The sequence below is a fragment of the Leucopleurus acutus genome (genome assembly GCF_964270905.1).
Source record: "Leucopleurus acutus genome assembly, chromosome: 16".
Classification (NCBI taxonomy): Eukaryota; Metazoa; Chordata; class Mammalia; order Artiodactyla; family Delphinidae; genus Leucopleurus; species Leucopleurus acutus.
The window spans coordinates 78,183,100-78,199,257 of NC_139158.1; the positions used below are offsets into that span (position 1 = coordinate 78,183,100).

General features: G+C 41.4%; 1 protein-coding gene across 3 annotated transcripts in view; it reads right to left on the reverse strand.

The window, feature by feature from the left end:
- Positions 1–16,158, reverse strand: part of ZFP64 (ZFP64 zinc finger protein) — a gene marked incomplete at both ends in the record, with an annotated part of 77,174 nt that overhangs the window by 40,584 nt on the left and 20,432 nt on the right. For 2 of the 3 annotated variants that reach the window (XM_082857651.1, XM_082857650.1), the window contains 2 exons: positions 7,626–9,057; positions 14,986–15,237. In XM_082857651.1, the coding sequence (XP_082713777.1) occupies positions 7,775–9,057; positions 14,986–15,237 (1,535 nt within the window). Of the gene's footprint in view, positions 1–7,625; positions 9,058–14,985; positions 15,238–16,158 lie in introns of those variants that run through there. The other variant, XM_082857652.1, reaches the window with a different exon arrangement.

The window sequence follows — 16,158 nt, forward strand, 5'->3', positions numbered from 1 at the left end:
GCCCTTTCTAAGGAATATACTCAAGAAATTAATGGAATAAGGATAAACTCAGAGTAAAGATGTGAAATACGGGAAGAAGAGTGTAAGAAATTATGGTGAACAACGAAAGTTGTAATCTTTGGTTAAATCTCAGTTGATGTGGTCATTTGGGAATTGGAACATAAGAGACATACTGTAGGGCAAAACTTAACAAAAGCCTGGAAGTAAACTCACAAGCGACCTCAGCAACACCCAGGATTTGGAGAGAGGGGTTGTAGAAAGAGATGTGGCCCAGCGGCCTCCTCTTGTGAGGAGGAGACTTCTTAATGAAAGGTTTGGGCCTAGTTGATATTTACATCTGATATAGCAACAGAGGAATCGATTTAAAAATAATCGCTAGAGTTTAGAAAGTAACTATTAGCAGAATGGAGACATATAAGAACTTTCAAGAACATAGTGAAAAGTTAGAAAAGAAAAAGGAGAAAATTACAAAGTTTAATAAATAGTAAATATTAAATAAGACAGAAATGAATAATACCAAGTATACGTTACTACGAGAAATGCAAACAGTTTGACTTCTCCAACCAAAGACAAAGACATGCTATTAAAGGAAGATATTAAACCACTGAGTGGGAAAGATAAACCAAGCAAATGTAATAAAATATAAAATAAGACTTAGAATACTGTTATTAAATAAAGTGTAATTTAAGGCCCAAAGCTATTAAATAGAAAGATCAGGCATAAACTAAAGGGTAAAATGTAAAATTGACAAAGAACACACACATAATAGCCACAAACTCACATGCATCAAACAACATATGACAAAGTATAATAAAATGAAACACAGTAATACAAGAAAAGCACGATAAAAAAACACAGCCACAGTAAGAGGCTTAAAAATACTTCTTTCAAAGTTTATCAAGCAGACGAAAACTAAGAGAATCTGAATAACAAGGTCAACATACTTGATTCATAGATCTCCTCAAACGTTTACAAAACTTGGTCATGTACATGGCTATAAAGAAAACTAATAAATTACAAAAAGCGCGTATTTTACAGGTCATATTCTCAGATCAAAACTCATTAATATCAGAAACCAAAAATGAAAATATAGTTTCACAAACTGTAACTACTTGAAAAATAAGACATAAACCTTTATATAACTCTTGGGTTTTATCCCCCTGACTTCCGGAACAAACCAACCAACCCTAAAACTGAAATAACGAAGTATCTAGAAATTTACGAAAGAAGAACACTTCATATAAAAATCTATAGGGATCTGGATGTCATGAAAATTTCTGAAAGACTTGGAAATAGGCAAAAAAGATTACTGGTTGTTCTGTCATATCCCAGCTCTGCGTTATCTAATCCTATAGCAGTCAATGCCTTTTAGCGTTTTTGAGCTATTTTACAACTTTGTGAGTTACAGAAACATATAATAATGCAAAAAACATATAAGAATGTAAACACACCTTGTGGGTGGAATGCAACTGATGGTTGCCCTGTAGACCCCAACCAGTTTTGCATCTGTCTGTAAGTTGCTTTCAGCATTCCTGATTGCCTGTGTAAGCATTCATTGAATTCCCCTTCAAACCTGTTGTAACAACTTACTGATTTCCTCATTAATTAATGAATTAGATAAAATTGCTAACACATGCTCATTTTATATTTGTATGGCAGTCATGATTTAACTTTGAAAAAAATGATCTTTTAACATAGGTGAAGTCATACTGGAAAATACACAGCTTTAAATGCTTCCCCATTATTAAAGGCTGAAAATAAGTGAACTTAACACAGGAGATTAGACTAACAAAATAAACTGAAAGAAAAGCAGGGGAAAGAATTAATAAAGATAATGCTGAAATAAAGATACATGCTGAAACGAATAAAATGGAGGAGTAGAGAGAGAATAAATAAAAGCAAAAGCTTTACTTTTACATAAATGACAAAACAGATAAACTCCTGGCAAACTACCTAAGGAGAAGACTGAAAATACAAATAAAACACAAGCCACCCCAAACTCCCCTAAAACCACCACCCCCCAAAAAAAGTAACAAGAGCACTCTTAGATCAAAAGGAAAAAAAAAAAGCCAAAGATTCTAAAATAATTTTAGGAGAATGTTAAGTGGAATTACAGAGCAAAATGAATGGTTTTTTCTTTTGCAAAGTATGTATTACCAAAATTTATCAGGTTGAGACATAAAGTCCAAATAGACCATTAATTACAGAAAAAAATGGAAAGTTTGTTAAGAATGTACAATGAAAAAGGGTATCAGCCCAGAAAATAAACAGATAATTCCTGAAATAACAAACTATTGCTGGTCACTGAAAAAGGAGGAAAGAGCCTCAATTTATTTTCAGAGAAACATAACCTAAAACAAACAAACAAGCAAAGTCAGAGAACAAAGAAGAAAACCAGCATTCAACTGCACTTACACATACGGTTATAAAAATTTCAAGGAAAATATTAGTAAATGAAATCTAGGAATGTATTAGAAGAATCATCCAACATGACCTAGACGGTTTGTTTCAGGAATGCAAAAGGCTTCAGTACCAGGCTATGTCCTACACTAATTCACATATCAACATATGTAAGTACAAAACCCAAATATTTATGTCAAGAGATAGTTAAGAGATATTTGACAATAATCAGCAACCCACCTTGATAAAAACTCTGAAGATGGGAGAAGAAAATGACTAAGTACTATAAAAACTGCCACCCAAGGAATAGCATATATTATATTAAATTGGGAAATTCTAAAGCCATTCAAGTTAAAATCAGAGATGCAACAGGGATGCCAGCTGTTTCAACATTGTTTGGAGGTTCTGACTAATACAATAGGACAAGACTGCAAAATAAGTAGTATAAGTATTGCAAGGGACGAGAAAAAAACACCTGGGAATGAGGTGACTATACCACAACCATCATGTCATATTTATCAGCGACCAAGAGTTTCTAATAAATACTGTCAATGAATAAAAATTTTTTTCTCAGGTAGTACAATATAGACAAATATACCAAATATGGCTATTCCCTATGCTTGCAACAAATAATTATTTTAACATAAAATATCCTATTTACAGTTACAATAGAATTCAAAACAACAAGAAAATACAGGCCCTATTTAATAAGAATAGACTGTATATGAAGAAAACTATATATTACAACAGGGTTTAAATAAAAGTTTTTGGGTGGAAGATTGAACATTTATTTTTTATTTTTTTGGCTGCGCTGTGTGGCACGTGGGATCTTAGTTCCCCAGCCAGGGATCAACCCCGTGCCCGCTGCAGTGGAAGTGTGCAGTCTTAACCACTGGACTGCCAGGGAAGTCCCAGATTTAACAGCTTTTAAAGTCATTCTTTTCATGAGTTCATGTAACCATACAGATACAATGCTAATACAAATCCTCAAAAGGTTTACTTTTTATGGGGGGAGGGGTAATGGACAAAATGCAGTTCGTTTAGAAATATGAATATGTAAGAATTGCTAAGAAAATTTTGGAAAATAATAGCTACGGGGAGGCTTTGCAAGTCTAAAAGATACTAAGGATTACCTTGATGCTAATATAATCAAATGTGTAATGTTGGCAACCCAGAGAAGTATAAGGATCAGTGAGACAAAACAGAGATTCTAGAGATAGAGCCAAGTATATTTGGGAACTTCATCTAAAGGTGAAATTAAGATTTCAGTTCCAAGGAAAATAATATTTTGTTTAACACATGGTCCTGGTTATAACTGGGCAGCTAAACTCCTATACCATACACACATAAATATGAATTCTGGCTGCAGAAACTGAAAACAAATAATGAAAATATTAAAGAAAAAAACCTCAGGGGAAGGGAGGACTTTCTTAGAAAATACAGGAGCCACAAATAAAGCACTAGAAGAACCTGACTGCACACAAAATGATTATTTTTATATGGAAATAGCACCATGAGGAAAGTCAAAAGACAAAGGATAGGAGGGGAGAAAACTCAGCACCATTTGACAGACATGGGGTTCACATCCCCAGGTGCCCAGCAACCCAAGGAAAAAAATAAGAGTATGAGTTTAAAGTTCATAGATAAGAAAAATGCAAATAATCAACAAGTCTATGCAGAGGTGTCACAGAGATGCAGATCAAAACACCAGCTCAGGAAACGCACAAAGACCAGATTACCGTTTTCACACATCAGACCTACAAAACTTCAAAAGATGGATAACGAGATTCGTGATAGCTGGAGCCCGCACTACCAGCACCACCAATGAGACTATCGTTTTGAAAAACTCATCTGAATCTATGCAAGTACAAACTACAGAAACTCATTGAAACGCACTTTGGGGACTGTAAGCTACAGAAAGAAAAGAAAGCACAACTGAATAAGAGGAACTATGTAGGATGTTTACTGTGGCAGTTTGTAATGGCAAACACACCCCCAAACAACCAAAATACCCATGAAGATGGAGATGGGTGAATAAAGCACGGTGCTTATAACATGGTAAGTCATAGTCTACCGTTTGCTTAAAAAAAAGGCATAGCTGTACTGACACACAGTACTGTTAATAAATGGAATAATAAGGGCAAGGTAGAGAGAAATGTACCTAGTGTGATACAATTACTATAAAAATAAGGGAAAGCCTTTTCTAGGTTATTTTTAAGTTGGTATGAACAGAGACCTTACTTACCTTGGGTGGAATGAGAATAGGCTGGAGATTATTGGCTTGGTTTTTGTACAATTCTCTATATAGGTTATCACAAGGAACCAGTTTTGCTGTTGTAGTTTGTTAAAAAAATCCAACTACGCATGTGTGTGTATAGGCATTATACGTATCTATGGAGGGCAGCAGTTCCGTGGAGATATAATGATACAAGGAGAAATATAGTATATAAAAAGAAAATAGTATGCTCGATTCAACCCCAACTCTGTAACTGGAGTAGAAAACATACATACGGGACTCCCCTGGTGGTCCAGTGGTAAAGAATTCACCTTCCAATGCAGGGGACGCGGGTTCAATCCCTGGTGGGAGAACTAAGATCCTACATGCCGTGGGGCAACTGAGCCTGTGTGCCACGACTACTGAGCTCGCACGCCTCAATGAGAGAGCCCATGTGCCACAACTAGAGAGAGAAAACCTGCATGCCACAACTAGAGAGAAGCCTGCATGTCACAACTAGAAGGAAGCCCACGCGCCACAACAAAGAGCCCGCAGCACAATGAAAGATCCCACATGCCGCAACTAAGACCTGATGCAGCCATAAATAAATAAAATAAATTTAAAAAATAGAAAACATACACAAGCATAGAAAAAAAAGATTAGAAGGAAGTCCATTAAAATGGTCACAATTTTTACACCTGGATAGTAAAATTATTAGTGACTTTTAAATTTTTCTTAATATACATACAGATAGTCCCCAACTTACGATGGCTCAACAATTTTTTGACTTTACGATGGTACAAAAGCAATACACATTCAATAGAATCATACTTCGAATTTTGATCTTTTCCTGGGCTAGCACTATGTGGTCTGATTCTTTCTCCCGATGCTGGGCAGTGGCAGTGAGTCGGCCATGGGATCACGAAGGTGAACGACTGATACACTTACAATCATTCTGTACCCCTCCAATCTGTGTTTTTCACTTTCTGTATTCATTAAATTACATGACCTATTCAATATTCTCTTCTAAAATAGGCAGATTTTGCCCAACTGTTGGCTAATGTAAATATTCTGAGCACATTTAAGGTAGGTGAGGCTAAGCTATGATGCTTGGTAGGTTAGCTGTATTAAATGCATTTTCAACTTAATGATATTTTCAGCTTACAATGGGTTTATCAGGACATAACCCGTTCGTACGTCGAGGAAGATCTATAACGTGTGTCCCATATTTTTTATCTTGAATACACATTACATTTATAATCAGGAAAAAAATCATTTAAAAGTTGAAACTAGGGGCACACTGGGAAAAAAGATGTAGAACACAGGTTCATGACAATAGAAGTTTCCCAGGTAAAATCCAATGGCTGAATAGTTTCCTAAAGCACTGCAAGCAGTAATTCTAAAGTGATAAAATACTAACAGAGTAAGCTGCAAGCTTTTTTGATTTCTTACCAAACCATAGTTATGATGCATTATCATCACTGCTGATACAAAAATAATTTCTGGCGACGAAGGAGGATCAAAAATAAAAAGAAAGAAGACAAAGCCCAGCTTGAGGATATATATATGTGTGTATGTGTTTTCTTTTTTTTCTTGGCCACGCTGCGCAGCATGTGGGATCTTAGTTCCCCGACCAGGGATGGAACCCGCGTCCCCTGCATTGGAAGCACCGTGTCTTAACCACTGGATCACTGGGGAAGTCCCTGTATGTGTATCCTAAGGGATGCTGACTTTCTATTTCCAACAGGCAATTCTCAAGGTTTTCAGCATCACCATTTTCCATATTTCCTTAGTTTGTTATTACAAAAAAAAGGGGGGGGGGGAGGGAATAATATCTTTATGTAAAAGTGAATTGAGATGCATGAGAATTTTAATAAGTTTGTGTGTTAGGGAATAAAATTAAAATGTTGATTACTCTGGTGAAAATGTATCTAAAGTGTTCTCACATTTTAAATATGCTTCTCTCACAAGAGTAACCTCCCCTCCTCACCAATCCTTGCTCATGCTCTGTGACAGCATGTTTCATTTATGCAGTGTTTATTAAGAGCCCACCCTGAGTTGAAGATAATGCTAGAAGCTGGAAATCAGAGATGAAGACCCAAATTCAGGTCTTTGGATCCAAGCACGGGTAATTTGAGATCGCTCTCTGGCGCCATCTACTGATTACACAGCATTTCAATTCAAAACAGACAAATTTGAAATTTCCCTCTCGTCAGTACAGCCCATGCTTTGGACCTAGGTGCTTTTCCAGTCCCTCTCATCTGATCCCTGGGACTGCACGTATATTACTATCTAAAACAATGCCATCCTAGAAAACTGTCCTAAAGGTTAATATTATAATTAACCTAACCTAAAGGTTAATTATATCAGCATCTAAACAGAAACGTCAGGTTTGTCACTCTGAAGTTTCAAAATAAAAATGGTAGTTGGGTCACTTTAGGCACCACACATATTTGACTGTGAAGAAGGTAAGGCATTTATATACTATTTATGAGAGCGGACTAAGACGCTTTGCTTCAAGTTCTCTTTAATTATATAATTCAAACCCCAATAACCCAAATCATACTGTGACTCTGAAGAATCACTAACATTTGTTATGTTTTAATGATGTATCAATTTATGAGGAAACCATTCCTTTTTTCCCCTCATTTACGCTACACTTTTTTCTTTTTGATCAAAAATCCATGTACCATTATGTAGAAAATGGTCCTTCATGCCGATAGATTTGTATCCATGTATTAAAACACTATTCCCCCAAACATCGGGGGTATTTCAGAATGGGGTCTTAAGAGAGGCTTAGAAGCACCATCTACTACACAAATGTAATGACGTGGAAAAAACCTTTATTAGAGTTTGCAAATCAAGTTGGAAGCAAACAAATGTATTCACTACTCAATTCATTTCATTCCAAGCCCTAATCGGGATCATCTTGGTAGTACTTAAGATTCTACAGCACTTAGAACACCGCGATCCAGAGGTCTCACAACTATCGCAGCATAAAAAAATTTCAGTAAGCAGTATAAAATTACCATTTATTATGGGGGTGGGGTGTTTTCACAACAGTCCTTAAAAACATTAAGGGCAAACCTCTCACAGAATTCCATTTCTGACTTCTTTTTTGGTCACTCCTTTTTCCCCCTTTCTTTTGTTTTACAAGCACTAGTCTGGTATGGAATCCGCCGGACAGAGCAAAGCTGGGTGGGCGCCTCCTTGGATGATGGAGTAAGTCTGCTTGGGTAATTCTTGCTGAGAGGTGGTGGAGAATATGGGCGGAGCCGTGGTGGCCACGGCGATGTTCTGGCCTCCGTCGCTGACCACAGTCACTTCAGCGGTCCCCTCCTGAATCAGGGCGTTCAGGCCTTCGAAGTCAGTGCAAGTAATGCCCGAACTGGTGATGAAAGTCTGGTTGCCAGAGCCTTCCTGGGGGCCGCCCGGGGCCGTGGGGATGAGGGTCTGGTGCAAAGTGCCTCCGTCCGTCTGGTCGTGAGCGGTCAGCAGGACAGCCGGCTGGGGCATCGCGGCCGCCTCGCTCGGACACCCCGAGGAGTGAGGAGGGGCGATCAGATTGACCTGGCGTAAGATCTGCAGCCGGCTGTTCCCGGGCAGTTCCTCTGGGTTCTGCGCCACCAAGGCGGGCTGTACGATGTTCACGGCGGCCGCCGCAGCCTGGACGATGGTGTTTGCCTGGGGCACCTGATGGCCAACGATGATTTTGACTCTGCCCTCGCTGAACGGGGGCACTTGGCTGGGCTGGAGGGGCACCTGGAGGTGCCCCACAGTGAGGGGCGCGGCGGGCTGCTTGCTGGGGTCGATCTGAAACTGCAGGACGGTCACATCCGAGCTCTTATTCTCATTGTACTCACTGTGCTGCCGCTTGTGGCTGCGGAGCGAGTCCTCGCGCATGAAAGAGGCATCGCACCGATCACAGTGGAAAGTCTTCTTGGCGTCCAGCTTGGCCACCTGGCGGCTGCTCTGCCGGCCCGTGTCTTTCCTCTCCGAGGCCTCGGTCTTGACCACGTCGCCGTGGAACTTCTTCACGTGCTTGCTCAGGTTGCTGGGCTGCTTGGTGTCGAAGCTGCAGTAGCTGCACTTGAAGGGCCGGTCGGTGCAGTGGATGCGCTCGTGGATGCGCAGGGCGGCCTTGCTGGAACAGGAGTAGCTGCACTCGGAACATTTCTCGGGGTGCTCGGACTGGTGCACCCGGCTGTGCTTGCGGAGCGTGGCCTTGCTGTCCCCCAGGAAGTCGCAATGCGGACACTTGAAGTTGTTCCCGCTGTGCTTGATGCGGATGTGCGACTTGAGGTTCCCCTTCATGGTGCAGCGGACATTGCAGAACTCGCACTTGAAAGGCTTCTCCCCCGAGTGCACGCGCATGTGCCTTTTCAAGTCCGAGCTGATTTTGAACTTGGCGCTACAGAGCCAGCACTGGAAGGGGGCGTCCCCTGTCAACACAAGGTGAGTTTCGATAAGAACAGGCAGGCAACAACCATAGCGGATCCCCCCGAAGCACACACCAGAAAATCGCTTATACCAAGGCAGGCGGGTGGAGACCTTCTAACTGCAGCTCCTAGCAGCCCCTGGGAGAAAAAAAAAGAGGGGTCGGGGGCTTCTCTCCTTTTCCCAAACTTAAACCACCACCACCATTATAACACCCAGAAGAAAAACGGAGATTGAAAATCAAGCTATTTAACTGTCCCCAGTAAAAAAAAAAAAGATTTGCGAATACACTTAGTATATCCTTGAAAACAATCAAGCTATCGTTCCTACGGTTATTGTGTTCACTCTGCTAGGGAACCATTCACAGTTGCATAATTTTGCATAATCCGTTGATTTTGGTTGAGTTACATGTTGTAACAGATTCAAGGGCACATTTTCAAATCAGTCAGCTCCATGCTCACTCATCAGAATATTCTTTTTACAATGATTGAAACGCCCAGCTTACACTTCATGCAGATTTTTATTAATAAAGACGTGTTTATTGCGCACAATTTATTTATCCCACATTGCCAGCTGCGTTCTTTACTTGTGAAGTTACAAAATCCAGCTGCTTGATTTTTTTTTTTTTAATTCATGTTCGGTGAAAGATGAACAGGAAAAGCGAAATTGCAACATCTGAAAGGACATGATATTCCAAGTTTATTTCCTCAGTGAACGCTAAGTCCCAATCATCTGATAATTCAAGCAAATTGGTGACCCCGCCCATGGCAATATTGTTTAAGCAAGCGAAACAACAGCAGCTAAGGTTCTTCGGTGGCTTCCCGGACGGCAGGCGCCCTGCTGAGCATTCCACAAGAATGGTCTCACTTGATGATCCCGACATTCCCATGAGGTGGGTACTATTATCAATATTATTCCCAACACTACTGTACAAATGAGGAGGCTGAGGCCTGGAGCGACTCTATCACTTGTTTCCAGTCACTCGGTAGTACATGGCAGAGCTTGGATTCCAACCCAGGCTGATTCCAAAGCGGGTATTCTTTTTTTTTTTTTCTTGTAATTAAAAGACTTTACTTTTTTAGAGCAGTTTTAGGTTTGGGGAGATTATACAGAAAGTAAAGAGTTCCCATATGCTCGCTCCTTCTCTCCCCTGCACGTCGTTTCCCTATTATTAACATTTTGCATTAATGCAGTACATTTGTTACAACTGATGAACCAATATTAATAGATTATTATTAACTAAACTCCAGTTGACATGTGGATTTACTCTGTTTTGTATATTTCTATGGGTTTCAACAAATGTATACTATTACATATCTACCATTACAGTAGCATACAGGATAGTGTCACTTCTCTAAAGATGCCCTGTGCTACACCTATTCACCGCTAACCCCACTCCCGGAACCCCTGAAATCTCTGACATTTTTAATTGTCTCTATAGTTCTACCCTTTCCAGAATGTCATATATTGGTTAACATCTTAGAGTATGTAGCCAAAGCTGGTACTCTTGGATGCCAGGTGATTATCTGTACATATGACCAATGTTTGCTTTCTTACCATAAGCTCAAAAGAGTGGGATTGTGTTCTGGCTTTTTGGTATAAGACCTATAACATCACAATGAGCTGTTTAATAAATGCAATTAATGATGGAGCAAATTAAACAAGCTTCGAGAAAAGGAAGAAGCCCCAAACTAAACAATGCTTTGCATGACTAAATGCCACTGAGATCATTCACGTGAAACCCTAGAACAAGGAGTGGTAAGCTACACACACAGTGAGCCAAATCCAGCCCACAGCCTGTTTTTGTAAATAAAGTTTTATTGTAACACAGCCATGTCCATTTGTTGTGTGTTGTTTCTGGTTGCTTTCATGCTACAACTGGCAGAGGTGAGTAAACTGTGGTAGACACTGTATGGCCCGCTAAGCCTAAAGCATATTTACTGTCTGGCTCTTTAGAGAAAAAGTTGGCTGACTTCTGTCTTAGAATGTTGCTCTCAACCTTTTTTATGCCACGGACCCCTTTCTGGCGGTTTAGTGAAACCCGTGCACGCTTTCTCGGGGTAATGTTTAAATGCACAAAGGAAACTAAAATAAAAATCAAAAGGAATACAAAACACACTAATTATGTTGAAAATTATTAAATAATTAAATTGTGATTTGGCAATGTGTGTGCACTAAGTAACAAGCTCTAGCGGTGGGTCTAGGGACGACACCAATTTCTAAATAGAGAAGAGTGTAAACGATGTTTTGATCTATCAAAAACACATTATAAAAAGATCTGTGATTTCTACTGGCGACAGGTTCACATGCACTGTAATCAGACTGGATGCCTATTTTCATAACTGAAGGACACATCACATTTCAGTAAGATGAGTGAGAATGGAGATGTAATTTTTTTCCTCCTCCAAGTTCAGCGCCCTCCTATATTCTACTCATGGATCCCTGGGTGGAGGTGTCTGTGGACTCAGAGGAAGAATCACTGCTCTAGAATGTTCTGCTAGGTCTTCAGTTACATCACTGCCCAAATTAGTGACGATCTGTTTGCCTTTTTTTTTTTTTAAAAGCAATTTAGCAGAGGTCAAACCCAGAAAAACCAGATAACCAGATCTCACAGCTGAGTCGCAGAGCTTAACAACACTTTTTGACATGAAGGCAAAGGGTTTAAATCTTTTCATCATCATTATCTTCTTCTTTTTCCTTTTCACCACAGATTTATTTCTTAAATGAGGCAGACTGGTCAGTACCAGTGCCACTGGACCATAAGCTCCCCAAAGCTAATGACTACGTTCATTCCTGCCCACTACCTGACCCTCGCAGTGTCTGGTACCTGGTGAGGACTTAATGAATGTTGCTCTGTGAACAAGCAACTGATATATTTAAGCTGACAGATCTCTTGAGTTTAGGTTGCCACCGAGACAATATAGTCGATCAAAGCGATGGAAGGGTAAAGACAAAATCCTATTAATTTTACAATTTGTAAAATTTTACAAGTGCCACAGATTTATAAAAGGGAAATGAACATTCCATGGAGATACTGCATAAATGGCATACATTTAAATTTTTAGAAAATATACTTTTTCTAGACCAACTTAAAGATGCTATTATAAATGAAATGGTTAAGTTTACCCTCCTAAGTTAAGATGATTCTGAACAACTTCCCTAAATGAATCCTTCAGTGCCTCTAACTGAGGCTGAGGAGATTTCTGAAGAAAATCAGATGGGCGCCAGTTATGCCAACGTCTTAACTTGCTGTAGCAGATTAATGTCCCCAGACCTCCCCACTTCCTATCGCTCCCTGTAGCCATGGCCTCTGCCATGTATGTGATTAGGCATGCTCTCCCGACAGGGACAGGATGACTTGCCACGACCCCTAATAAAATAGGCTCTATCACGTCATTGGATTTGCCTGCTGGTATGTTAACTAGACTTGATACAAGTAATGGCTTGAATGGGTTTGTGAATCGGGGTTTGCTCACTTGTACCTCTGTCATCCATCGCCAGGAGAAGGTCAATCCTGTCCTACCCGCTGATCCCAGGAGGAGGACGACAGACGCGGAGCACAGCTGGATTGTTGCAGCCAAGGCCAGTGGACAGCCAGCCCACAGCCGGCAGATTCTGAGATTTGTAAGTGAGCCCAGCAAAGACCAGCAGAGTTGCCCAGATGACACCCAGCTGATCCCCAAACATGAACAGAGAAGGCATGTTGCTGTATCCACTGAGGTTCTGTGGGTTTTTTTGTTACACTGCATTATTGTGACAACAGATAACTGATATACATATTGGCATCAAGAAACAGAGCGCTGCCGTAACAGAAAACTAAAATACGTAGCTTTGGGTTTGGGGGGCAGGTAAAGGCTGGAGAAGTGGCAGTGCACACATTTCACGGCAAGCATTTGGGAAAACTGTCGCCTGTCGTAACTTAGAAGATAGAAAATGTACCCACTGAATTCTGAACTTGAGCAAAGAGCTTCTTCATTAGTTCTAAGCAGAACAGTGAAAGCGTCTTACAAGCTGCATATGATAAGGTCCCACAAGAAAGAGACAAATTCCAAAAAGAACTGGCCATTTTCAAAATGGCATTTAGCGAGAATACAGAAAATCAAAGATGTGCTGGGTTAGATGAAGTTTCCCATCTTCAACCAGCAAGAGATTTTCAAAGTACGACAAAAGCCTGGGAACAAAGATCATATCCAGGGAACTGATCGCAGAGGGAAGAACGAATGAGAAATGAAGGGTGTAAGCACAAGGTTCTTTGTCAAAATCTCCGAAAGAATAAAGTTGGTGCCAAGTAAGTCCTCTCAGCTGGACACAGCTTCCTAAAAGTCGCACCGGCTTCGACCTACAGAACATTATTTGCCGAAAGTGCCTATAATTGAGTTTAGAGGAAAGGCAAGTCTCCAGAAGAATTATGGGGGTGGCTTTTGGCACACAGATACACAGGAAACTCACAACGTTTTTAAGATAGCTCTATCAGCAAAGCTGTCAGTCTAGACTAAAATAAAACCTAAAAAGATCCCAACTTCCGGTAGGCAGGAAGCAGGCTGAGAAAGGTTCTCAAAGGCACATTTTCCACTCCTTTTCAGAAGTGGTTAAGGTAGGTGATGAAAGGCTGCTCCAGGGAGCAGAGTCAAAAAGCACGCGGTCGAGTCAACGCCTAATCAAGAAACATTCCCTGTTCCCAGAGTGGGGGGACCTGGAAACACCTGCCCAGAGGGATTTCAGAAATCTGTGCACCAGTGACTGCCAAGCGCCTCCTGTTCTTCCCCTTTGGAACAGGAGGGATATTCTAAGTATCCTGGCTGCGTTTCACCGCTGCACGCTGGGAGCGTGGGGACAGACAGCTTTGTCTTTTTACTGCAGAAGGCTCTAGGTCAAGAGCAGCCATATCTATACCTGATGGAGACTGCAAGTTCCTGATCCTATGATTGGCTAGACTTGTGTGGGTCTTGGGAGGCCATGAATGCATCTGCATGTCAGAGAGATGTGAATGATGGTGGGGTGAACTGGTGAATGACGGTTGGTGCAAAAATGGCCTTTGCCATGTAACCCTGGGATGACCTTCCACTGTGGGTGAGCTCAGCCCCACCCGTTGACACCAGGCCCAACCATTTGACTTACTTTAGCCAATGGGATGCAAGCAGAGGCTTGAAATGAGCTTACACATTGGGGCATACTTGTTTTGTCTTCCACGCAGAGGTCTGCCCTTGACATGAGAAGGACAAGCCTGGAGTAGCCCACTGGTCCCAGAGGGAGGCTATGAGACATGTGGGCAGAGTCAGACTGCCCCAGCCAAGGCAAGGAGACAGCCAGCAGATCCCCAGCCAGGGTCAGTGGACACCCAGCCTTTCCCATACATGTGATTAAGCCCAGCCAAGATCAATGGAATGTCTAGCCAACTCCCTGCTGACCTGAAGTACGTGAGCAACAAATGCTTTTATAATATGCTGCTGAGATTTTGTGGTGGTTACACAGTACCACTGTATCGAAAGCTAAGAGACACACTTGCTAAAAGGAAAACATACATCATTTGTTAAGTTACCTACTCAGCTGAGTTTTTTCATCAAGCTGTCCCATGCTGAACTGATCAGAGCATCTTCAAAAGACGACTGAAATGACTAACCCTACGTTATGCAGGCACTGATTAAAAATGCATTGCTTATATCTATATTTCATTTAGCGCACCTCCTCAAGTAAATACTAGTGAATAGGGTCTAAAGCTACATAAAGATGTGTATAAAGTTATAACCTTGATGTTTTCCCCTATTTTACAGAGAAAGCGACTTCTGAGCAGATGAAAAGCAAAACTGCAAACCACGGGATGAACTAACGTGCCCAGGTCCTTTATTTAGGTTGTGACTCAGTGCTTGAAGGTGCCGGTGATTTAGGCAACAGGCAGTTGGGAGCGCAGCGTAAGGACCACATGAAGGACGTACCTGTGTGGGACCGGAGGTGTACGGTGAGCTGGCTGGAGTTGCGGCTGGCGTAGGGGCAGATCTGGCATTTGAAGGGCCGCTCGTCGGAATGTATCCGCAGGTGCTTGTTGAGGCTGCTGCTGTCCGCAGCAGCGTAGTCACACGTCTTGCACTTATAGGGCTTCACGCCCGTGTGGCACCGCATGTGGGTCTTCAGCTTATCCTTCCGGCTGAAGCACTTGCTGCAGACTTCACACTTGTGGGGTTTGTCTCCTTCAAACGTGCACACACGGCATCAGGAAACAAGATGAAAAGGGAAAAAGGCTTATTTCCCACTGCCTTATGAAAAGCTTAAGACACAGTCACCCAAGGATATTTAGAACCCCTCCCCCCCAAAACTACACGGATGACGGGCAAAGAGCTAACGTCTTGGGAGAGGAGGAATTGCTTCTTCTATGTTGCTTATTAGTATTTTCTAATTTTTCCTACATTGAAGATGAATTCTTTCTTTATCAATTTAAAATAGAAGGCAACTCAAAAATTTTAAAGTACAGCTAAGTAAAGTAAGAAACATTGTCTCATACCCATTAGCTCTTTTTTCTTTTTCATAACAGACACACCCTAAAACTCAGAGTCTCTAAGTTTTAGTACAGCTCACGTCTGACCAGCCAAAGAATACATTTCTCGGCCTCACTCGCAGCCAGGGGTGATTCTGCGATGAAGTCCTCATTAACCAAATGGCAGAGAAGGTAAATGTGTCCCTTTCGTAAAAGGAAATGGCTTGCCTTTTACTTTTTCTCTTTCCACCTGTCTTGCCAGCTGTTACCAAGACATGAGGGTGAACAAGCAGGTGAGGACAGCATACCTGCAGATGGTGGATACGTAACCTAACGTACTGTAATACAGAGGGAGAACTTAAGTCCCTGGATGATGGGGACAGAGCTGCCTACTTGCCTAGACCACCTGCTTACCTCTGGACAGCTACGTGAGACAGACATAAACCCCCACCTTGTGTGAGCTGGTGCTGGGCCGTTTTGCTACAGCAGCTTAAACTGTACCCACTAACGCACATTGTCAACTTGCCACCCGTGAACCACTGCTAATTTTTTGATATCTACTTTTCCAATTATCTTGTATGTGTGTGTGCACATTTTGGGGTGCAAAAACCTTCTTGGCCAACATCAATTTAAACCC